Raw genomic sequence first — 24909 nt, 5'->3', positions numbered from 1 at the left:
TATTGGGACTGAATTCAATCACCTCCATTAAGTTAGGGTTCAATTTAAAATGGCTACCAATGTCAATTTATTCTCGGTATATGGCAGTATTGCCAGGGGAATTCACCTCTCTACCCTACAGCCTCAGCACGGTTTGGGTGTTATCTGCAAAGATATACAAAGTAAAGGCACAGGAGAGGATTTTTGCTAGTGGTTGGAAGCAAATGTAAAGAAAAAGGCTAGATAGGGCTGTTCCCTGAGGTTTCAATGGCAAGGGTGGATCTGTGATATCTGCCTCATTGATGTAGATTTGAAGGCAGCCAAGACCTCTGGAGATTTCAAAGGCTCTTTTGACACATGGCTGTGAAGGTCTACAGGTGAAACGAAAGTTTATACTGCTATTCAGTAGAGTTCTTCTGCATTCCATTCACCTGCACCTCCATTCTGTCCTGAGTGGATCACACATGCCTATATCCCATGCTTTAACATCTGTTTCACTCTTTATTAATTTAGCTTTATTTCTTGGGTTTACGTTTCAGCTTTTTTCTAGGTGTAGCAAATGAGGTTACTATGTTTGAACAGAATTTGTATTTGCCTTTATATAGCGCGTACTACTCCTGACAAGGCATGGAAGCGCTTTACACCAGACAACACGCTGCTCCAGAACACAAGGCCAGTGGTTACTCGTGTAGTTACTGTTGGTTATTCGGGCTAGACTTATGCTCTCAAGGGTGCCTTTCAAGGGAAATTTGAAGCAAGATTGCTTTCCCATTAGTCACTTTTTTCAGTTTGACAGCATTCCACCTTTGCACTTCCCAGCTAGACTAATGTAACATATCCCCATTAATAACAGTCATTGTGTTAAATGTAGGTAATCTAATGCACCCAAAGAAGAAAATCTAATATTATGAATTTTGGTTTTGTTTCAGTTACAAGAAGCCAAGTCGTGAGAGCCTTGAACGGCGGGCCCTTGGACAGATGGCTCAGAAGTCTCCATCAGAAATCAGCGTTCACATTGGGATCGATGAAACCCAGAGGAACTCGCCCAAGTTGAGCCTGTTGGACCGCGTGGTTAACTACAGCCGTGCCTCAATAAACTCTCTGTTCTCAGACAAGCGCTCTATGCACAGCAACCATCTCAGTGATCCAGACAAGCACTCTCTCCTTGTCGCAGGCTTAGGGGCGGCTGACGAAGAAACCACGCTATGAGCACTTGACCACCTCACCTAGCAGTTACCAAATTTTGAGATTCACTGATGCTGCCTCGAGCCCCGCAAAGCCTCTTTGGTGGGCCAACATTTAGTCCTGCGTTTTTGCAAGCCAGGGCCTGTGCACAAGCAAACAGGCTTAAAGGAAATCTAACGTTTGGATACAGTTAATTTATTTCAAGGAGCTACAGTACTGGAAACAAAGGAACCCTTTGCTTTCAATAGACATAGACATAAGCTCATAGCAGTATTGTTGCTGCAAAAAAAAAACATGTTATTTTGAAAACTCCTGCGTGCTTTAAGGGTATTTGGAACAGATGCCCCATGGTGGTTTGTATGCACAAATTATGTGGCATAAGATGTTCCCACAGCACTTCCAATTCAGCAATTATTGTACCCTCCGTGACAAGAACTTGTCAAGTAATAGAATATTTATGTCTGTACGTTATTATTGCTTATCAATGAGCAAAGACTTTAGTTACAGGCAACAGTGCCTTGCAGCTTGAGACTCAATATCTATTGTCTTTTTATAATCGTGGCCAGAAAAATGGATATGTTCCTGAGACCTAATTTGGATGTCAGTAGATGTCCTGGTTTTCCAAATCCATTCTATATGGAATAAAAACTGCATACCTCATAATCCTGTCTCAGCAATCAAGAGAACAAATGTGGTTAGAAGACTTGAAAGAGGGTATTCCACCCTTTTATTGCCAAGCAAAATTGTACAGCACCATGTTGCCTTTGTTAAATGTGTTTTCATCTTGTACAGAGAACCAAACCCTTCACACTCCCCAGTGCAGGACTCGCGACTCCGAGGGCCATTCGAAGAATGTTTGGATTGTCGGAGATGGCTTCTTGCTGTCCTTCTCCTATGCTGAACCCCACCTGACATTCAATCAATCAATCAGAACATTTGTAGAGTGCGCTACTCACCTGTGAGGGTCTCAAGGCGCTGAATGCTTATTACGCCTGAATGCTTTTTACAGATGCAAAGCAACACAGTGCATTAAAGGAACTCCTGTGCTAATGACGGATAAGCTTTTGAACTACCCTGTACAGTAATGAACAGCTATGGTTAATGAAGTGATTTGTATTTATAATTTTATATCTAAATACCCTGAATGATAAATGCTACTGACATAGATATTGGAAATTATTCTACCTATTTTCTCTTGCCGAAGCTGAACGTTAAAAGAACAACCATTTCCCAGACCGAAGGGCCTGTTCTGTTACGGATTATGTCTATCTCCGCAAGGTAAAGTAGTAGCTATCTGACAAAAGGCTCACCTATTCCGTACAACCAGTTCGGCTGTGTGATCATTTGGAAAAGGTTTAGTTTGAGCTAAGGTGCCAAAACGCCTCCATTACTAAAACCAAACTGGCGTTAACGATAAAATGTTACTTTTGAAAGTAGTCACATTAAGACCAAAGATGTGGAATATTAAAAATCTTGGCACATGATGTATTTTGCCGTGTACGTACATGCAAACCATATATGATCAATTTGAAATTAAAAAAATATCTCCAGTTAATGGAGAGTATGGACTGTGTTGAAGTTGATGTGTTTTATGACAGTTTCCTAGATGCCCAAATGTTTTCACTGTTCTGAATGCTGCAGGGGGCCTTGTGAGAGAATATATTTTAAGTTAGGTAGCTTTTGGACTAAATAACTTATAAGACTGTTAAAAATGCATACTCCTAACTTTCTGTTACAGGGTGTGATTGTAAAACACTATGATTGTCTTGTAGCAAATGGAAGGCCGCACTTAACCGTCTTATCTGGATGTCACTTGTTGTATGAGGTTACACAAGCTTTATCACTTTGTTGTTTCTTAGTGAGTGTGGCTATTTGGAGATAGTGATAAATAGAAGTGTTTACACTCATCATATAAGGTTTAAAGTAGTTCCACCCTGGCAAATAGGGATGAGATTTAAGCTACACAACGAGCGCCTGAGGATAGTAAAAAGGCCCATAAAGACATGATTTTATTGAAAGCTTCATCCTCACACAGCACTCTTGATTAAGCTGTGTCCATTGGGTTGATAATGGAGAGTCATGTGGGGCAGAGTTCTAAGCAGACAATGTGTTTCACTTGCACTTTGGATTGGGATTTTTTTTACATGATTGACATGCCAGGTTAGGTTTCAAATCACTGGCCACGTAATTGCTCATACCACTCTGCTTAACATCTTGAAGCTGCTGTGATGCTTAGTGCTGCAGTGTGGCACATCATTCCCTCCTCTGTGGGAGAGGCAAAACCTCACCGGTGGTTTTACAATTTCTTCACAAGGGCTGGGCCCCAACCCTTTTTGTCCATGATTGATATGTACAACCGTGTTTTGTGGTCAGAAACAGGAAATCGGCCCGTTTGGGACCTTAAAATTGGTCTGCCCCGTGTACAAACCATATTTTGCGACTTGGTAACCTATTACCGACTTGCAAAATAGTGTTTGCGACTCACTATTAGGAAGGTGCGTGCCAAGAGCATCCCTTCTTAATGGCAAATCGCAATTCAATGTATGATTGTTTTGCGACCACAAATGCGGTCGGAAAACACAAGCCGTTTACCACCTACTTCAAGTAGGTGGCAAGCCACTTGCAAACAGGAAGGGGACCCTTTCCCCGTTGTGACTGGATGCCAAAATATTGTTTAAGAGCAGGCAGTGATTCCACGGACCACTGCCTACTCTTAAACAAGCATTGGCATAGCCAATAGGTCTCGCTTTTGGGACCTTATAAGTATTTAGTTATGCTGCACAATATCCTTGGTGCAGCAACATCAACTGTTGTATGGCTAAACACTTAAAGGTCCCAAAGGCGAGACCATATTGACTATGCCAAATGCGAGACCGATTTCATTGCAAATGCCAGCGCCCGTGCCTTCAAAATTTTTTAAAAGCGTTCGGAGAGACCGTGTCCCCAATTTAAGAAAGTAGTGCTCGGAAGCTGCAATTAAAGTGAAACGAGTAACAACACACTTAACAGGGGGTGTCGCCATGGGAGGTTACAAAATGAGACAAGGCGGTACTAAGGAGGGACTAGTAAGTCTATTGACCAATGAACAGCCGCAGTTTACAGTGGACAATGACACAAGCCACTGGAAAAAATATGAAAAAAATGGGTGGAGAGTGGGCGGAGCTTCAAGTCCCTACCAGCATACAACATGCCTCACAAAGCACCGCATGCGCTGCCCAGGCTCGACCTCGTAAGTTTGGGATGCCCCGCAGACCTTTCATTGGGATTGCTGGACAGTCGATGGTTACTGGGCAGTATCCTGTATGGGTACTGACAGTGTTAATTAGTGAAAGAAAGAATGCCGGTGCTTTAGCTCTGCTAAGAATTCAGAGTGGGTGCAATTAAGTGTCCGCACGCTGAATACCAAGGCTGGTGGCTCCTAAATCTGAAAGAAACAGGTTAGTATTAGATTCCTTACCTTAGAATATCCCCAGGCATCAGACTGGATCCGGAAACTTTTGAGTAGCCGTACCCTTGCGCGTCGGTAGGCATCGTCTGCGGCTCCGCGTCCAACGTCGTTGGTGCCGGGACGACGTCACCGGAGTACTTAGACGCCACCCTCGCGCGCTGACGTCTGTTCCTATTTTTTCCGCGCCAGTAAGCGCCGATCCGGAAAAAGTGGTACACTTGGTCAATTTTTGACTAAACTTTTTCGGTCATTTTAGATCTTTCTTCGAAGTTGAACTACTCCGACGGTGCCGGTAGGAATGCCCGGGTTCAAGCCCTGCGTCGACTGCAGCCGACTGATGTCGGTTACCGACCCCCATCGCCGGTGTCTTCATTGCCTGGGGCCGACCTTGATGACAAGTCGTGCCCCGACTACCGGGCCTTGTCGTCGAAGGCTAGGCGGGAGCGGTCCCGCAAGCACCTCGAGCTCCGGCAGTCGGCCCCGCGCCGTTCGAGGTCCCGGTCCGGAAGGAGGTCGAGGGACCGGTCGTGGGGCCGGAGTCATCACGGCTCGGAGGATTGTCACCACTCCTCGAGCTCCAAGTCCTCAGGTAAGAGGCACAAGAAGTCGAAGAAACAACATCGCTCTTCCGACTCCCCCCGACGCTCGCGCGACGCGGCCGGGGTTTCGGGCGACACCGCCCACACGGCTCTGCCGGAGCCGCGGGTGTCGCGGCCTGCTCCATACCCGCCGGTCCCTGGGCAGAACGTGACGCCGGAGGAGATCGACGCCTTCCTCATGGCCATGAGGTCGCTCACTCCTCCGTCGGGTTCCGCGGTGCCTTTGGGCCAAGCGGCCTGACTGGGAGCCCAAGCAGGCCGGGTGCTTTGGCTCCCGCGCTGTCGGCGACTTCGGTCCCGGCCCCGCAGGGTCCCGCTGGATCCACATCCGGGTCGTCGCCGGTCGACCTTACGACCTCGCCGGCGCCGGCTCCTAGGGTGTCGCCCCCGGTGCCGGCCACGGACGACGTCGTCCCCGGTCCCCCCCCCCCCCCCCCCGGCCCGGTTCTGGCGCTGGAGCGGCGTCAATTGACGCCGCTTTCGAGGCCGATGGGAGATTTCTTCTTCTATGAGCCGACCCCATCATTTGACCCTGAGTACCAGGAGATGGGTGGCAAGCCGGGTTGGGAGGGGTCTGAGGACCCTCTGGCACGTGAGTGCCAGTCTGATCAGGACTGGGCAGGTGAGCTAGGGGATGCCAGTGGTTTGGACACCTCGCCAGACACTGATTTTGTCTCCCCTCCTACCGTGGCTACTGAGGAGGGGGCTGCCTATAGTGTGGTGTTGACGCGGGCGGCCAAGGCCTTATCCCTTGAACTCCCCGTCGCTGCCGTGAGGACTAACCTCCTCACTGAGGTCCTTAAACCGCAAGCAAGCTCTTCGGAGCCTCTGTTGCCGTTTAATGAGGCCTTGTCTGACGTTCTTCTGGGCACCTGGTCCAGGCCCGCTACAGGTCCCCCTGTAGATAGGAACGTGGCCAGACTCCACAGCCCGTCTCAGTCCGCCACCTTTTCGGCTGATGTCCAAAACACCCTTATGGACATGCCGTTTGATGGCTGTCGCCTCTTTGGGGACAAGGCAGACCGTGCGCTTGAGCGCTTTAAGGACTCCAGGGCTACGGCCAAGTCCTTGGGCCTGTCGGCCCCGCGCCAGCAATCTGCTGCCTTTCGCCCCTTTCGTGGCCAAGGAAGGGGTGCCCCCACACGTCCTGCCAGCCACGGGCCGCAGACTAACATCCAGCACGGTGGCGGACGTGGTAACCGCCGTGGCGGTGCCCGGGGACAACGGCGAGGCCTGTCCACATCTACCCCTGCAGCATCTGCCTCAAGGCCCTCCTAGTCCGAGCTTTCAGGCCCACGTGACGCCAGTGGGAGGCAGGGTTCGCCATCACCTCCTCCACTGACGCAACGTCACATCGGACAGGTGAGTGCTGCAAATCGGCCGAAGGGCCTACTCCCTCCCCTTCGAGGCGACCCCTCCAGCCATGCCACCGCAGTACCACCGCGTGTCGGGGGATCACTTCAATCTTCTGCGAGAGGAAGTTGCGGCCCTCTTGGCCAAGGGGGGCATCGAGCGCGTTCCTGGGCCAGAAGTAGGGTGTGGTTGTTATACCCACTACTTTCTGGTTCCCAAGAAGGGCAAAGGGGGCCTACGCCCTACATTGGACCTGCGGAACGTCAACGGCTTCCTCCGGAAGGAGAGGTTCAAGATGCTGACACTGGCTCAGGTCTTAGCTGCCCTGGACCCGGGAGACTGGATGGTAGCGTTGGACTTGCAGGACGCTTATTTCCACATCCTCGTCCTGCCGGCCCACCGACGCTACCTGCAGTTCACGGTAGGCCACGAGCACTTACAGTTTACCGTGCTCCCCTTCAGCCTTACCAGCGCCCCACGGGTGTTCACGAAAGTGATGGCGGTGGTCGCAGCTCATCTGCGCAGGTTGGGGGTTTCAGTCATCCCCTACCTCGACGACCGGTTGTTGAAGGCGGGTTCGCCCCAGTCAGTCGTCAGCTGCCTCCAGACTATGGCCGACCTCCTGCACCTGCTGGGGTTCTCCATAAATGTGCCGAAGTCGCATCTCTCAGAAGTTCCTCTTCAGAAGCTCCCTCTCAGAAGCTCCTCTACATCGGAGCGGTTCTAGACTCGGCGCAGTTTCTGGTTTATCCTCCCGAACAGCGGGTTCGGGATATTCAGGCTCTGATTCCGATCTTTCAGCCGTTATCCCGAGTCTCGGTCAGGTTGACGCTGCGGCTTGTGGGGCTGATGGCCTCCTGCATCCTTCTGATACATCACGCCAGGTGGCGGATGCGGGCTCTGCAGTGGGACCTGAAGTTTCAGTGGGCCCAGCATCAGGGCCTCTTGTCCGACCATGTCTTGATCTCGGAGGGCACTGCAAGACAGTTGCAGTGGTGGCTCACGGACCGCGATTGGGTCAGCGGCAGATCCCTCTCCCTACCCCTACCGGAGCACGTAGTTGTGATGGACTTGTCCCTCCAGGGCTGGGGAGGCCACATGGGAGAGGCGAAGATCAGAGGCCTCTGGTCTCCGGTGGAGTCCCAGCTCCATATTAACCTTCTGGAGATGCGGGCGTTCCGGCTTGCACTGAAGGCATTCCTCCCCTCTGTCCGGGGGAGTGTAGTGCAGGTGTTCACGGACAACACCACCGCCATGTGGTACTGCAACAAACAGGGCAGGGTGGGGTCGTGGACCCTATGCCAGGAGGCTCTGCGCCTCTGGCAGTGGCTGGAACATCAGGGCGTGGTTCAACACCTGGCAGGTTCCCTGAACGCCAGGACGGACGAACTCAGCCGTCGGTGCATGATGGATCACGAATGGCGTCTGAACTCGGACGTGGCGCAAGGCCTCTTTCAGCAGTGGGGAGAGCCTTGGTTAGATCTATTCGCCACAGAAGAGAACGCGCAATGTCATCAGCTCTGCGCGCTGGAATTTCCAAGGCGGCACTCGCTCGGAGACGCTTTTCGACGCAAGTGGAGTTGCGATCTGTTGTACGCCTTTCCGCCTATACCACTTCTGCCCTGAGTGCTGAAGTAGATCAGGCGCGACTGGGCCCAAGTCATCCTTTTGGCTCCGGACTAGGCACAGAGATTCTGGTATCCTGAGCTACTCCGCATGTCTGTCGATCCCCCTAATTCGTCTGTCCCTTCAGGAGGACCTTCTGTCACAGCAGCAGGGGACGGTCCTCCACCCGAACCTGTCCAGTCTCCACTTACATGCGTGGAGATTGAGCGGCGGCAGTTGAGGCCATTTGACTTGCCTCCTGAAGTCCTGTAATGTCATTCTGGCAGCCAGGCGTCCCTCCACAAAATCGGTATACGCCTGCATTTGGAACAAATTTGTGGCATGGTGCACAGCAAAGGCTGTGGTTCCCCTTTCTGCCCCTCTTTCAGAGGTTCTCCTCTTTCTTCTTTCTCTTGCCCAGCAGGGCTCTGCTCTGGGCACTCTGAAAGGCTACCTCTCGGCCATTTCCGCCTTCTTAAGGTATCTGTTTCGGGTTTATGAGACTACTTCGTAAGATTCTTCCTCTCCTTCCGTTCCACTCAAGACGGATTATGGTTCAAGGACTAATCCTCTCTCGCCTGGACTGTGGAAATGCCCTGTATCTTGGGGCCCCACAGTCTACACTTAACAAGCTCCAGGTTATTCAAAACTGCGCGGCTAGAATTCTCCTGAATATTCCTCGCCGAACCTCCGTCAGAACCAGATTGAGGGACCTCCACTGGCTCCCGGTGAGATCTAGAATCGAATTCAAGAGTATGTGCATAGCACACCGCTCATACTGGGGAACAGGTTCATCCATTAATTCCCCCCTGGTGAAAGCCTATCAGCCTTCCCGCCCACTCAGATCCGCGACCTCCCACCTCGCCTCAGTTCCACGCATTAGGAAGGCTAGATGTGGAGGCCGCTCGCTTTCTTACAACCTAGCCAAGATTTGGAATTCTCTTCCCCTCCCAATAAGATCAGAACCCAATCTACTCACCTTCCGTAAACTTCTTAAAACTTGGCTTTTCAGTAAAACCTCGGTTTAATTCTTCACTCACCCCACTCATTCCAGCCCTCTGGCTCAACTCAACCTTTTCGCAGCGCTGGGACGCCCCTGGGTAGCCAACGCGCTTTACAAATCCTCATTCCATTCCATTCCACCTGATCAGCCCTCTTTGTTCAAGTCCCCGATTGTAAATAGGTTTTTGAAGGGCATCACTGATATGTTTCCTCCAGTTCCTTTCGTGATGCCTCAGTTGGACTTGAACCTTGTTCTAACTTCTGATGTGCGCTCCCTTTGACCCACTTCATAACTGTCCTCTTCGCCTCCTTACTCTGAAGACCACTTTCCTGGTTGCCATCACCTCTGCCAGGAGAGTGAGTGAGCTCCAGGCCCTTTCTTCTCAGCCTCCTGACAAAGTTGTGTTGCGGACGCGACCCTCTTTCCTGCCCAAGGTAGTCACAGCCTTCCACATCGGGCAGTCCATCACTTTGCCCACCTTCTTTCCGCCTCCGCATCCAACGAAAGAGGAAAAGAGGCTCCACCTTCTGGACCCAAAACATGCGCTCTCATTCTATTTGGATCGCACACGCCAGTTCCGGGTGGATGACCAACTCTTTGTTGGTTACGTGGGCGCTAAGAAGGGACGGGCGGTGCACAAACAAACCATTTCTCGATGGGTCGTCTGTGCATCAAGGCTTGTTACTCTTTGGCTCGAAAGGAGCCTCCTGTGGGGCTTCGTGCCCTTTCCACACGGGTCACGGCGGCTACTACTGCCCTGAGCCGGGGAGTCCCCTTGCAGGACATCTGTCAGGCAGCTACGTGGGCCTCGCTGCACACGTTTGCAAGACACTATTGCATGGACAGCAAAGTCCGGAGAGATGGCTTTTTCAGCCGTTCCGTTCTCCAGGACTTTCTGGTGTGATCATTGGTTCGCAGACCCAGCACCGGGGTTGGTATTGCTGGGGTATATATTCTAAGGTAAGGAATCTAACACTAACCGGTTTCTTTCAGATGCACAAGTTACTTACCTTTGGGAACGATATATCTGTAAGAAACAGTAGTTAGTATTAGATTCCTTACCGCCCCACCCATCCTCCCCGTTCTGCGAACCGATATCTAGGGTTACGGTCATCCCCTTTCAGGGCCCTAGTTTCATGGCACCAGTGTTGGTTTTTATCATGGCTCTGCATTTCTGACGTGGAAAAGCTGTGTATAAGAACTGACGTCAGCGCGCGAGGGTGGCGTCTAAGTACTCCGGCGACGTCATCCCGGCGCCAACGACGGACGCGGAGCCGCAGACGACGCCTACCAACGCGCAAGGGTACTGCTACGCAAAAGTTTCGGGATCCAGTCAGACGCCTGGGGATATTCTATGGTAAGGAATCTAATACTAACTACTGTTTCTTACAGATATATCGTTACCGAAGGTAAGTAACTTGTGCTACACTTCCACACATGCCCTGTCCCTTTTTCTCCTGCAGGTTCCTGCATGCTCTCTTTGTTACGGTTTTATCGCCTTTCTGTTCCTCTGTCTTACCAATCAGTGTGTTTCTCCAGCTCTTGTGCTTTATAAACATCAGATGCAGGAAATAAGTGCTGGTGCCCCCACTGACAGCATCGGCTCAAAATAAGCACTGGTGTACTGGTTAACTGCAGGGCCACAATATTAAAGCACTGCACATGGATAACCAAATTACTCCTTTTGAGCACCTGACGTTCTCAGAGTAGAAAGGACAAGTGTTCAAGGCTTACTGCAGGTCACGGAGGAGGTTAAGACCTCAAATTCAGTATCAGAATGTAAATAATCCCAAATATTAATTTTCAATCCGTTTTTTCTAGTTTGGGAAAGGAAGCCCCTTTATGTTACAAGTTTGTATATAGTTCAGTTACAAAAAACATATACATAAAAAAGAAAAGGTGCACGCACCTTCGGATGCTTAAATACAGCACCATATGTTACTAGAGCATGTCGTCAGCTAGTAACTCCAAGTAGGAACCAATCAAAAGGTGGGAGAGGCGCTTACTGCCTGACACACCAGCATATGTGCAAAAATACCCAGACCGCACTGGCTGCGGCAGCAGTGGAAAACACTTTAAACATTGCAAGTTACCGAAGTGTCTGCTGCTGTGCACTGGATTCGCCATAATGCATCTGAAAGAAAATGAGTGCTCTCATGCCAGGCAGAATGCTCCCCTCCCCTCTGGATTGACTCCTCCTTGGAGTTGCTCACTGATGAGCCCCTGCGGAGGCATCTATACTCTAAGAGTGGTACTTAACCTGCAGAGACTTTGAGCAGCATTTCCGAGAATCCCTAAACGGACGTGTTACACTTTGCTGATGCTAATCCAGGCACGTGTGCATCACCAGTGGCAAACACTTAAATAATTTATTAAAAAACATATATATGCAAATCTATCCTGTATGCAGGCAGTGCGCGTTCTCCCTACCTCCGTTTGAAAGCACTGGGATTTTCAAGGTCCGCAGGAACTGCTTACCTCTAGATCCTATATTGGCCAATAGAGGCCCTGCAGATCCGTCGCAAGAACCATGGTTATTAAAAGAGTGAGAAGGCGGGCTGGGGCTGGAGGGGTAGCAGGACAGCAATGAGGAGCAAGCTGCAATGCTCGCAATAGATAATAAAAAGAACGGAAAGGGCGCAGCAGATAAAATTAAAGTGTGAGGTGCTTGTACAGACACATACATATTGAAAGGAGCAAGTGGCAAAAATAAAGGTTGCTTACATTACGAAAGCGGCGAGCGCTTAGTAAATAAATTAGCGTTGTCACTATAGTTAAAGCAGACACTCTATAATTGAAATATATACATTAGTAAAAAAAGCATTGGCCGCGCTGCCGCGAAACTGAACGTAATGGAAAGGAAGAGATAAGAAACGCAGATGACAGCTGCGCTCATTCACGTGCACATGCACGCAAGCTAGGCCAGGAAAAGCTTGTGGGTAGCGCTTTTTTTATCCCCTACTAAAGTGCAGCGCATGCGCTGCTCTAGGCTCGACCTAAAAATGAAACGGAAACGTTTCATGTTTGTTTTTTAAATGCATCCCGTTTTCCTTTAAGGAAAACGGTTAGCATTTTAAAAAAACTACTTTTTGTTTAAAAAGCAGTCACAGACATTGTGGTCTGCTGACCCCAGTAGGCCACCATCCCTGGAGTGCTAGCCATTCCCAATGGTGTCGCAAATTGCACCTGCCTCATGAATATTAATGAGGCATGCAATTTGCGACCCCATTAGGAATTACAAACAGTTAGCAACTATTGGTAGGGTTGTACATCTGTCCCCATGTCCGCTTATTCTTTAAACTATGAATGTAACCACTCCTGGATCCTACACAGATTGTTATGTCTTAAACTTTGTTATGCTGTATCTAACCTGAGTCATCCCCAGGACAGTTTCCTGCCTGGTAACAGGTGTGTATCTTAGGGGACCAGCAGAGTGTCTTAGCTCTACAGAATGTTTGTCACTTTTTTAGGTCTCGTCTAGGCAGTGTATGCGCCGTCTCTTCGAGACATGCTGTATCTAAAAGAAACACTTTAGTTAGATTCCTTACCTTAGAATAACCCCCAGGCGTCAGACTGGATCCGGAAAGTTGTCGTCAGCAGTACCCCTGCGTGTCGGTAGGCAACATCTGCGGCTCCGCATCCGTCAGTGGCGTCGTGATCGCCGGGATCACGTCGTCGGAGTACTTAGACGCCGCCCTCGTGCGCTGACGTCAGTTCCTTTTTCCACGCCAGCAAGGGCAGATCCGGGAAGAGCTTACCCTTAGTCATTTTTTGACTAACTTTTTGGACAATTTTATCTGTCTTTTTCGAGTCGACTTCAACTCCTGGTGCCAGTAGGGATACCCGGTTTCAAGCCGTGTGACGCCTGTCACCGACTGATGTCGGTTACCGACCCCCACTGCTGGTGTCTCTACTGTCTGGGGGCCGACCACGATGACAAGTCGTTCCCCGACTGCCGGGCCTTGACGTGGAAAGCTAGGCGGGAGCGGTCCCACAAGCTCCTCGAGATCCGGCAGTCGGCTCCACGCCGCTCGGGGTCCCGGTCGAGGAGGAAGTCGAGGGACCGGTTGCGGAGCCGCAGTCCTCACCGTTCATCAGGATCCAAGTCCTCGCACTAAGGTAAGTCGAGGCATGGCAAAAAAAAGTCGAAGAGACATCGCTCTTCTGACTCCCCTTGCCAGTCGCGTGACTCGGCCGAGGGTTTGGGTGGCAACAACCGCGCGGCTCCGCATTGAGTCCAGGGACCCTCGGGTCCCTGGACTCAATGTGACTCCGCAGGCCCCCGTAGGATCCAGGCCTGGTTCCCAGTCGACACCAGTTGACCTTACGACTCCTCTGCTGGTGCCGACACCCACGGTGCCGCTCCCGGCACCGTCCACTGATGACGCCGTTCCTGGTTTCAGCCCCAGTCCGGCTCCGGCGTCGGAGTGGCGCCGCTCGGGCTGTCTCCGGCGCCGATGGGTGAGCCCTTCGCTTATGACCCAGCTCCGTCATTTATGCCTGTTTATCAGGACACGGATGAAGGGGAGGACTGGGAGGGGTCTGAAGACTCTCTGGCACAGCAGTGCCAGTTAAGTCAGGACTGGGCAGATGAGCTAGGGGAGGCCAGTGGTCTAGACACTTCCCCTGACACTGGTTTTATCTCTCGTCCTTCCGTGGCTACGGAGGAGGGAGCTACTTATTCTGTGGTGCTGCGCAGGGCGGCCACAGCCTTGGGCCTCGAGCTCCCTGCAGCGGCCGTGAGGACTAACCTCCTCACCGAGGTGCTTCAACCGCCAGTAAGCTCTTCGGAGCCTCTGCTGCAGTTTAATAAGGCCCTCACTGACGTTCTGATGGACACTTGGTCCAAGCCCACCACAGTCCCTCCTGTGGATCGGATCGTGGCCGGCTCCACCTCCCAGCTCCGGCCGACCCCTGCTTTCTGTCCGTACATCCCACACCTGAGAGTCTGGTTATTCAGGCCTCCACGTCCCAGACCGCCTTCCTGACCGCACCACCGGACTGGGAATCCAAAAGGATGGAAGAATTTGGCAAGAAACTGTTTTCCTCCCTCAGTTTGGGGTTGCGAAGCATTAATACTGCATACCTTTTGGACCGTTACACCCACTCTCTGTGGGATACTGTTGGGGAAGTGCTGCCACAGTGTCCGGAGGAGGCCAGGGCACGGCTTGCCCAAGCTCTTACTGAGGGGCAGAATTCAGCACAGTATTCCATCCGATGTGGACTTGACACCACGGACTCGCCAGGTAGAGCGATGGCAAAGACGGTGGCGATTTGTCATCACGCCTGGCTGAGGTCCACAAACTTTTCAGGGGATTTCCAGAGCACTCTCATGGACATGCCTTTTGATGGCCGTCGCCTCTTTGGCGACAAGGCAGATAGCGCGCTGGGGCGCTTCAAGGACTCCAGGGCTACGGCCAAGTCCTTGGGCCTGACGGCCCAGTGCCAGCAACCTTTTGCCTTTCGCTCCTTTCGTGGCCACAGAAGGGGCAACCCCGCATGTTCGTCCAGCCACAAGCTGGACGAACCCAGTTTAATGACCAGTTTAAACGGATGAGTTTTAAAATAATTTAAAAAAAGGGAAAAAGTCCTGTTTACGCTGTAGCTCCACGGGGAGGGCATTCCAGGCAGCTGCTGCTTTGACAGAAAGGGACTGGCCTCCCAAGCGTGCCCTATGAAAGCGCAGGATGACCAACCGATGCTGAGTGGCAGATCGTAAAGGGCGACTCGGCGTATACAGAACAAAACGCCTCCTCAGGTACGCCGGCCCGTGGCCATGAATGGCCCTGTGAGATCGAATAAGGGCCTTGAATTGCACCAGCTGGGCCACAGGTAGCCAATGCAGATCCCGCAAATACTGCCGGACACTAGATCTCCGAGAGATGTCAAACAGGAGTCTGGCCATGGCCTTCTGTATGATTTGAAGTTTCTTAACCAGATAGCCTGGAATGCAAATGAACGAAGCATTGGCATAATCAAGGCGGGAGAGGATGATGGCACGCGCTACCATTTCTTTAGCCCCCCTCGGAAGCAGGGGAAAGAACCTTCGTAAGGCGTTAAGGGTCCCGAAGCAGACTCCAGTACGTTTTTTAATGTGTTCTGCAAATCGTAGATCTTCTCCAAACCACACCCCCAAGTTCGTTGCCGGGTCACCCACAGAGCTGGGGCATGGAACATTAGGAGGCCACAAAGATTCTCTGAAGGCAGCGGGGAACTGGCCTTACAGGAGTACCTCTGACTTATCCTCATTGCACTTAAGTTGGGCATGTGCAAGCCAGTGGAAGACAGATGAAAGGCAAAAAGCTGAGCGGCCTTGGTATCCAGATCAGAACCCCTCCAAGTGAATAGCAGCTGGGTGTCATCGGCGTAGGCTATAATGTTTGCATCCAGTTCCTCCGCTAAAAAAATCAGGGGGGGTCATTTATATATTGAAGAGCAGGGGGCTCAACGTGGAGCCCTGAGGCACTCCCGTTGAAAGTTTCCTCACGGAGTACAAATGGGGAGGCATCCAGACCTGCTGAGTATGATCGTCCAAGAAGGATTCTATCCACTCCAATGCAGGACCAGCAATGCCAATAGATGACAGCCGGGCAAGAAGAAGTTGGTGGGGCACCGTATCGAAGGCGGCAGAGAGGTCCAACAAAATCAGAGCCGCCCTGCCGCCTCCATCTAGGCACTCCCTGATCGCCTCAGTCATTTCCACCAGCGCAGTCTCCGTACTATAGGAGGCTCTAAACACGGATTGAGCAGGGTGCAGAGCACTAGATGTTTCCACGAAAGCCTCATGCTGCTGGAATACCACCTTCTCACATACTTTTGCCAAAGCTGGCAGAAGAGAGATGGGACTATAATTTGATGGAACAGAGGGATCTAACAAAATTTTTTTAAGAAGGGGTAAAAGTTTAGCCTGCTTCCAGCAGCACACGGGAACGGTGGCAGTCTGAAGGGAGAGATTGATAATCTCAGCTACCTCTGAGCAAACCACATCAGCTACGCCAGCTAAAACTCGGGCCGGGCACGGATCAGTAGGCGAGCCTGATTCAAAGATTTCAGAATAGCTAAAATGTCAGGCTTAGCCACAGGCAGAAATTGCATAAACAGGGAGGTGGGTAGACTAGAAATCAGAGGGGGTGCCAAAGGGGCACTCCAAGCTGTCCTGAATCTTTGCTATTTTCTCAATAAAGAAGTTAGACAGGTCCTCACATCGTTGTGCAGAGGCTGGCAGAGTCCTTTGCTCCTCGTAGGTTGATAAAAAGCTCTTAACAATAGAGAAAATCTCCTTACTGTTGTTGTTAGCTCTGGTAATCCGCCCAGCATAGTAGTTACTTTTTGCTTTCCTGATAGCAGTGTAATATTCCCTCTGGGCTGTGCGCAGCGCAGACTTAGCGGAAGGGCAGTACTCCTGACGCCAGCTTACAGCCCAATTTCAGCTATTTTAGGGCATTCGAAAACCAAGGCTTCGAGGGTGGGAAACGCTGTTTACCACCAGAATCTGGTTTGGCAGTGGAGCTAACCCCTCGGCTAATCCAGGAGTCAAAGCAATCCACCGCCCCAGCAAGATCAAGAGCAGGTGCCAGGCGGGCCTGAAGCAAAGCTTCACAGAATGCCGGAAGATTAATCTTCTGGGGGCGGGTGCCAGGAAGTACGGCAGAAGTACACGGAGACTTCCCCATGGACCACGAAAACCTGATCAGATAATGATCAGACCAGGTAACTTGTTCTGGTTCCCTTATAGACAGATCAAAATTAGTACAAACTAGGTCTAGTAAGTGGCCCCCTGAGTGCGACGGCAACTTGACCCACTGGGTCAGCTGAGTCAGGTTGAATGAGTCTAGGAGGGCCCTGGAGTCAGGGGCTTCGGGTGCATCCAGGTGAATATTAAAATCCCCCAGGAGTAAGAACTTGGAGAAGCGGAGGGCGCGAGAAATGTTAACTTCGTCCAGTGCTTTTAAAAACGCTCCGGGCAGGCCAGGCGGGCGATACACCAATGTACCTCCCAGCATGAAATGGGGAGATAAAATAAAGGTAAAGTCCAAGGCCTCACCCTCTCCCAACTCGCCAGAGACCTCGCTGGAACAGGACCAAGTATCCCTGAAAACCACTTTCTGTTCCACCGCCTCTCCCAGTTTTCCGGTCGGCTCGGACGATTTTGTAGCCCCTGAGAATAGCATGCTCCACCACCTGGGCACAAGAATCATTCAGCCACGTCTTGGTTATGAATAAAACATCTAGTTTAGCATCTGAGAGAAGCTCATAAATATCCGCTGCGTGGTTGCCCATGGAATGGGAATTAATAAGTGCCACATGAATCCTAGTCTTGCTTCCAGCTGGTTGGGGGGTTCTATGCGCCTTAGCTGGAGGTAGAATTTACAAGAGGGACACGACTTAGAGAGGCTATGCAGAACTTCTCACTGCATACATCCTTTACATTCTGAAACATTCAGCGCCATGAGATCCTCGCGATTATACACCCTCTTACCACCCAGCACCTCAGCCGGGGCTCGGGAAGTATGGCTGGTGCTGGACGCTCCCGGGGTGCGGACGGGCTCAGACAGGCTTGCCTTTGGCGCGCCCGCTGCGCATCCGGGATAATGTGCGTTTTATGTAAAACTCCTTCCCCCAGCTAGACTGCAGCCAATAGTCCCGCCGGGATCCGGGACTCCCACCAAGATGGCGCCCTGCCCTCCACTCAATCGGCACAAGAAGCCGCGGTGGAACGGGGCAGGGGAAGCACACCTCCTCCTCAGGTAAGTAGGGAGCACAGAAGAATACTTTCGCTAGCAAGAGCAAATTGTTTTTTATTTAAAAATAAATGCAAGCGCATTAGCCCATTAAACTGTCAGCACAGCAATGAGGGCATCCGCAATGAAAGAAGATAAAAGTATTCCCTCCATCTGATAGAGACCTCTAGCCGCAGATTCCTTCACGTAGAATTATCCCCAGGCGTGAGACTGGATCCGGAAAACTCTTTGCCACAGCATCCCTGCGCACCGGGGGAGGGACGGCATCACGCGACTCTGCCCAGGCGTCGTCCGTGCACGTGACGTCAGCGAGGTCACATAAGCCCACCCCGGCGCGCCTACTTCAGTTTTTTTCCTGTTTCGCGTGCAACGCGGATCTGGTCTCTGTTCAGGCCTGTTTGGGCCCCTTTTTTTTCTCCGTCATTGTGCTATTTTTTGGTGAAAAGTGTGCGAATGCCTTCGGGCTTCAAGTCTTGCACGTTGTGTGGGCGTCTAATGTCGGCGACGAACCCTCACCTCATTTGTATGTGGTGTTTAGGGGAGGATCGCGGCACCACTGATTGTGAGGTGTGCCAACAGTTGAAACCCGAAGTCGCGGTGGGAGCGCCGGATGAAACTACTCTCGGCACGTCTCTCAAGGTCGGCTTCATCCCCTCGTTCAGTCTCGGTGGACTATTTCAAATACGCCTGTCGTCTACATCCTCGTCCCTCTCCGATGTCACGAGAGCGTAGCTCCCCGGTGGGTAAGTGTCGCAGTTTGTTCCTGGGGCCTGGTGTTTGGCCTGCCGGGGGTGTGGGTTCTCCGCATGTGATGCGGCCCCGCGTGTCGTCCTCCTATCCACCGTTTCCCAGTGAAGGGGCGTCGAGAGTCTAGATGGAGACATATGCGGCGGCCTTGAAGGCCTCGCTGGCCTCTCCTCCTCCTTTACCTCCTGGGGCGTCAGCGGATCTCTTGCATTGTGCGGGCCCTCTGCGGCGCCGACTGGTTCGGCTCCAGACTATGAGGATGTGGTGCTGTTGGGGTGCGGCCCTTCGGGGGTCCCTCCTTTGGACCACGGCACCTCTGCCTCGCCGCAAACTCCGGCAGGAGTCCCTGTAGTGTCGCGGGAGGTCGCCAGGGCTCATGTGCATCCCCGAGCCCCTCTCCGTCCTTGGACAAGGTGGTCCTGTCTAAGCCCGAGGTGATGCTGCTACGGCACCTGCAGCTGCTGGACCGGGCGGCGCCACAGGGGTTGGTGGACTCTCTTCGTCCCACTCTGGGTCGAGGCTGGATATGGACTCCTTGTCCTCCTCCGGGCTTTTCTCGTCCCTCCAAGCAGGCGGCTGCCTCGTCGGAGGGCGAGTCAGTGGTTGAGTCGGCCCTGGCGGCGCAGCATGGATCGCTGGGCCACCTCTGTCACATGCTGGGCCAAGGCTGGCAGAGGGCTTCGTGTCACTTCCCTGGTCCCTCTTGTTCCTCCACGCAGGCGGCTGCCTCGGCGGAGGTCGAATCTGCGTTCCGCCGCCACCCCATGGCCACTTCGGATCCGGCTCCGGTCCACGGCGCGGTGGGGCTTAGGGGAGCCCTATCCGGTGTCTCCTTCGGCGCCGGATGGTGTTGCCGTCCTGCCTCAGGCGGTGGACTCTACGGCTCCAGACAGGCATCAAGTCGCGGATTCGTCTTCGGACGCTCCCTCTTCTCCGGAGTTTGGGTGCATACTGGTGTCATCCTCCCCGGAGACAGGTCGCCGCCTGGTGGCTTTTTCGCCGGCGTCATCGAAGGGTGGCTCTCCGCCATTCCCGAGGCCAGGGTGCTCGCCGGAGGAGCGACAGGTCCCCCACTCTTCGGTCTGGCCTTTGCCCGCCCCGCTTGGCTTCGGGGATGGCCGCCTTAGTTTGCTGCCGTCCCCCACGGAGGAGCTGCTTTCTCCACCGCGGGGCCCTACGGAGGTGTGTGCTGCCTCCGCTCACGCAGTGTCCACGGCTGTGGGCATTCTGCGCCTGGGTGACCCGGTTGCTCATTTTCCGGCAGACCATCTCTTGGAGGTTCTCCAGCAGGGATCTGGTGGGAGGCAGCTGTTGCTTCCCTTTGAGGGTTTGCTTCTTTCTTCCCTGACAGGGGCCTGGAGGCGCCCCGCCTCAGGGGATCCTGTGCCTCAACACCTTCTGCACCCACACCTTCCGGCCCTGCGTGACCCGGCATGTCTTTACCTCCACCCCTCTCCCTCAAATCCACTTTTGCGGACTGCTTTTCCCTCACTGCCGCCAATGTTGACTCCGCCATCCAAGGAGGCTCACTGGCTGGATTCTTGGGGGCGCAACATGTTCGCCTCGACCAGCGCTGCGCTGCGGGCCCATAACACCTTATTTGTGTTGGCTAGGGCCACCTCTTCTTTGTGGTATTCGGCTGAGTCCTTGGGATCCGCAGCTTCACAGGAGACTGTTCAGGTGGACTTATGGCATCATGCGTTGGATGGCCGGGAACTAGCGGTGTTTATTCTCCGCTCCGCTCTGGACTTCTCGGAGGTGCTGGGCCGGGCCATGGGTTCCTCAGTCGCCCTCCGTCGCCATGCTTGGCTTCGGGACGGTGTGTACCCTGAAAATGTACGGGAGCGGCTGATTGATCTTCCATTCGATGGCACCCTGTTGTTCCATGCCCCGGCGGACTCCACCATCCAGAGGTTCTTGGCAGGGCTCCGTCCTCCTCCACCTCCTCCTTATCCTCCTCCTCCTTATCCTCCTCCTCCTCCTTCCCCTCCTCAGTGATTGCTGAGTTGAGCTAGTTCTGGACCTTCCTTTAGGGCCGGTTGCCCTTGCTGTGGAGTGTGTTTTATGGCCACTCGAGTCCTCCTTGCTGGGACTGTGGCGTTGTTGGCTGCTGGACGGCCCCCTTCATTGACCGTGGGTTTTTGCTGGAATTGTCTGTACGGACTTGGCCCTCAGATCAGGCCTTCTGTTTTCTCTTAGGTTGCTTGACAAGCCTTCCGCTGTTTTTTTTTCCCTGTGGCTCTTTGGTTCCTTCCTCTGCTGCAGAAGTTTCTTCCAAAGAAGGTTCCCATGTCTTGGGACTTATCTTACCCTATGTAGGGTAGTGGTAGGTGTTATATAGCTTGCAATCTGCTAGGGAGTGGGTTGCCTTCGGGCCCATGCTCTCTGTGGCGTTTACGTTGTTGCTATTGCTTCTTTTGGCCGTGTGTGCGGACCCCTCGTAGTGGTGTGTCCGGGCCTTTCCTCACCTTCCCGCTCCTGTCCTGTGGGCTGGGATGATTCTGTGTTTTTCCCTTGTCAGGCATCGCTTGCCCGGATTTCTTGGGGCCCCGGGCTGTTCTTCTTGCTTTCTGCTGCTTATTACTGTCGGCGCCGCTCTGTCTGGTCTGTTGCCTTCCGTCTAGGGTGGCTCGCCTTCTTTTCCCTCGTTTCCTTGGGCCCTTGGGCTTTCTTCTCCTCTTCTTTGTCCTGGCATTGGACGGAAGCTCTGTTGCCCTGTGATGGAGTGGGGTGCTTCGGCCTCTCCGGCCTTGCCCTTGGCTCTACTGTTGTGAGTGTATGGGCTTCTTTTTTCTTACTACATCCCTCTGGGGGTCGGTGGTGTTCTGCGTGTAGGGGTTCCTCTTGCCTGGGGGGGGACAGGGCTTTCGCCTTCTTTGTGGATCGGGTCCCCTGTAGGGCCCTCTGTGATGTCCAGGCTGGTGGGGTCCTTTCGCAGTCCCTCCTTCCCCTTGGGTATTGCTAGGGTATCTATTATACGTTAAGGAATCTGCGGCTAGTAGGCTCTATCAGATGTACGAGTTACTTACCTTCGGTAACGATGTATCTGGTAGAGACGATTCTAGCCGCAGATTCCTTCACGACCCACCCTTCCTCCCCGTTCTGCAAGGCCCTTTGGCTTGGTCTTCTGCACTCTCCTCCCGGTGGGTGGCTATTCCTTCTGTGAGTGCATTCTTTTGCCCTTTTTGACAGGAGTATATGTCTTGTTTCTTGTTCCTTTCCTCCTCTTTGGCGCACTGCAGGATGGGTTTATGGGCGCTCCTGTGCCCCCATGCTCTGGTCCAAGATCGGAGATTGCCTTCTCTCCTTCCCTCCCCTTCCTCTCCCCTTTGGTTACTAAGGGTCCTGGCCCCTCTGCTAACCCTCTGGGTTGAGGCCCTCCATCCGTGCCCTTGCCCCTTTTTTCCTTGTGTGGTTGTCGCACTCTGTGCTGGGGTTACCTTGGAGGTTGTCGTTCCTGTTTGTCTTGACACCGTTTCCCCTTCGATGTTCCTTGTTGGGGTTGTAGTCCTGCTGCATGTTGTCATCACATTTTTGCATGTGTTCCCTGTCTCCAGGAGGAGGGGGGGGGGCTGTCTACAGACTGGCAGGGTGGCTTCTCAGGGCTGTGCTCTGTTCTTTCTTCTTCTCCCTGCCTTTGGGTGCTGTGGTGTTGACACTGCTCCTTATGGTGTTGTTCGTCACCATTTCTCTTTTCCAGTTTTTCTGTTCCTTCGCACACTGTTCCCATGTTCCTACAGTTTTGTCTGATGGCTCCTCGTTGTGGCGCAGAAAAGTTCTCAGAAGAAACTGACGTAGGCGCGCCGTGTGGGGCTTATGTGACGTTGCTGACGTCACGTGCGCAGACGACGCCTAGGCGGAGTCGCGGGATGCCGTCCATCCCCCAGCGCGCAGGATGAAGGAATCTGCGGCTAGAATCGTCTCTACTAGATACATCGTTACCGAAGATAAGTAACTCATACTTTTGAAATTTCGTATCCTTCCATGAGGAATTCCCCTTTTACATGTGCTGTTACGCTTTTATGTTCACTCTTTCTTGGGGGGGGGTTTTGTTGATTTTTCCCTTTTGGAGCTAACAAACACGACATTTGCATGTTTTGTTTTCAGCTCATCAGTCACCGATGGCGCTTGCTCTGTGCACTTATCGCTCCCGCTTGGTTTCTTTTGCTCCAGGAACGTATGGTCGCCTGATCCTGTAACTGTATAATTATATTTGTTATGCATTTAAATTGAATTGTTACCGTCCTAATGTGTTTTGTTGAGCCGACTCCGAGACTACCCTGTTCTCCAGGCACAAAGTCGGCAGTTCTGTTTGTTAGGCCAGATTGCTAACTTATTTTTTTAGGCACCAGTATTGCTCTGCGAGGCTGCGGCTGGTTGTTCTCATGTTAAACAAACTCTCCTCTGAGGAGATGTCACCTTCGCATATGACTTGTTTTAGGCTCACCACTGCTCCATTCCCAACCGTGCCCTTCGCGCTTATCTTGTTTAGTATTTATGGAAGGGAGTTCTACCGTTGCCGGCTTCCAGGTCGGCCATTGTTTAATGTTAGTGTTATGTTTGGCTTTCACTTTCGGCTTATAATGTTTAGTATTTAAAGTGAGTTCAACCAGTCTGCCATTATGTTATTTTGTTTTATTTTTATGATCGCCATTTCTATTTTTTGTAGGCACATGGAGAGCCGAGACTCGAACCTGGTTTCCTAGTCCCAAAGTCATCAGCTCTGTATGTTACGCCACATCCTCTCAGAGTTGTAATTTGTCTTTAGTGTCACAATGAAGTCGTTTTAGAGATTGGCTTGTTTCGGGTTTCTTTTCCCTGGCTGGCCTTATTGTGGGCTTGTTTTTACGAACTCCAGTGCTTGTCAGACTGCGTCACCACTTTTCTACTGCTAAAAGCACACTGGTGTCTGGGTAAGTGAGAAAAGTGTCACTCGAGGCGGCAAGAGAAAGTAAGGCAGTATGAAGGTGCGACACGAACCATTATTTATTGAACGGATTTGAAAGGGGGGTCATTCCTACAGAGCACACTGGGGTTTATTAGGCACATTCTGTGGCACTTGACGCAGTTAGGAGGCCCTATAAAAGTAAAAATACGAATTTGTTTGATAAAATGCAACAGCAAATAAAATGCTCATCTTTGTACTTTACCGATGTATTATTAGATTTTCTAAAAAATTATATTGTGCCGCATGCCTCGCTATTTTCTCGAAACGCCACATTAGCTTCTTGAAACGCTTTGCACACTTTACACACAGAGCACTAATCTGTCACATCACTCAGCGATTCAACAAAACTAAATGTAGCCAATCAAATTCTGTCATTTCTTCCACCACCTGCCCCCAGGGGCATAACACAGGCCCCCGCAGCCCACGCGGGTCGGGGGGGCCTCTAGCTTCAATGGGCCCCCTCGGCACTGCACTCAGGCCGGAGAGCTCCTGATTGAGCCTGGAGGAGGCCCCCCTAAGTATCGTGCAGGGAGGCCCCCTCACTTTTCGTTACGCCAGTGCCTGCCCCTCTCCACACCAGAGCCGTCCCTATGTGGACCGTTTATGCTGGCACACAGAAAGGGGACACTGGGGATAGATAGCAGCTGCCAGCAGTAAAGATATCCGATTAAGAACAAACTCCCAAAGTGTACTGTGAAAGAATAATAAAAGAACAGTGTTGGGATGCCTTGAAGTCCCCATATCAGGCTGTAGTGAGTTTGACACCCATCACAGGTAAAAAGCACGATATAAAAAGCAGTCAAATATGGAGACATGATTTATACTTCTCATCAGTAGAGAGGAAAATTAAGACTTGTCTGTAAAGTTTGCATTTAAATGACATACTCTCATTTTCTAAATGGTATCAAATGTTGCCTTGGCGGATGTGTATTAAGCCCATTACAGAAACATGACTTTTTCATGCTATAGTTCATAAATATTGCTGAAAAAACCTCATGGGCTGTGATCACAGCCTTAAATCCACATTCCTAGTATAGAATTACATATTTTCTATGGACTTAGTGGGGTTATCATTTGAGTGCAACATGTACATGCTTCCTCTCGACTCCTGTACACAGACCATCAGACTTAGTCTAGGGACGTGCCCCTTTTTTTGCACGGTTACCTCCCATTTTTTGCTTGACATCTCATGCAACCTGACTTGATGTGCCGAGGGCCGCTGCCAATCTGGCTCCCATGGCCTGTATTCTTTCCCAAAACTGTACTGTTGTTCCCCAATTGGCACATCACTGGCCAGAGGT

The 24909-nt window shown here is 51.8% G+C and overlaps 1 protein-coding gene across 1 annotated transcript in view; it reads left to right on the top strand.

Moving 5' to 3' along the window:
• Window positions 1-2394, top strand: part of LOC144829565 (copper-transporting ATPase 1-like) — a 137225-nt gene extending 134831 nt beyond the window's left edge. Inside the window, exon 17 of the mRNA XM_078688824.1 lies at window positions 909-2394. Coding sequence (XP_078544950.1) covers window positions 909-1188 — 280 coding nt within the window. The 3' untranslated portion in view covers window positions 1189-2394. The remainder of the gene's footprint in view (window positions 1-908) is intronic.
• Window positions 2395-24909: the final 22515 nt, after the last annotated feature.

This window comes from Lissotriton helveticus, chromosome 4_1 (genome assembly GCF_964261635.1).
Source record: "Lissotriton helveticus chromosome 4_1, aLisHel1.1, whole genome shotgun sequence".
Taxonomy (NCBI): Eukaryota; Metazoa; Chordata; class Amphibia; order Caudata; family Salamandridae; genus Lissotriton; species Lissotriton helveticus.
The sequence above is the reverse complement of the archived record's forward strand: the minus strand, read 5'-3'. Positions and strand labels throughout refer to the sequence as shown.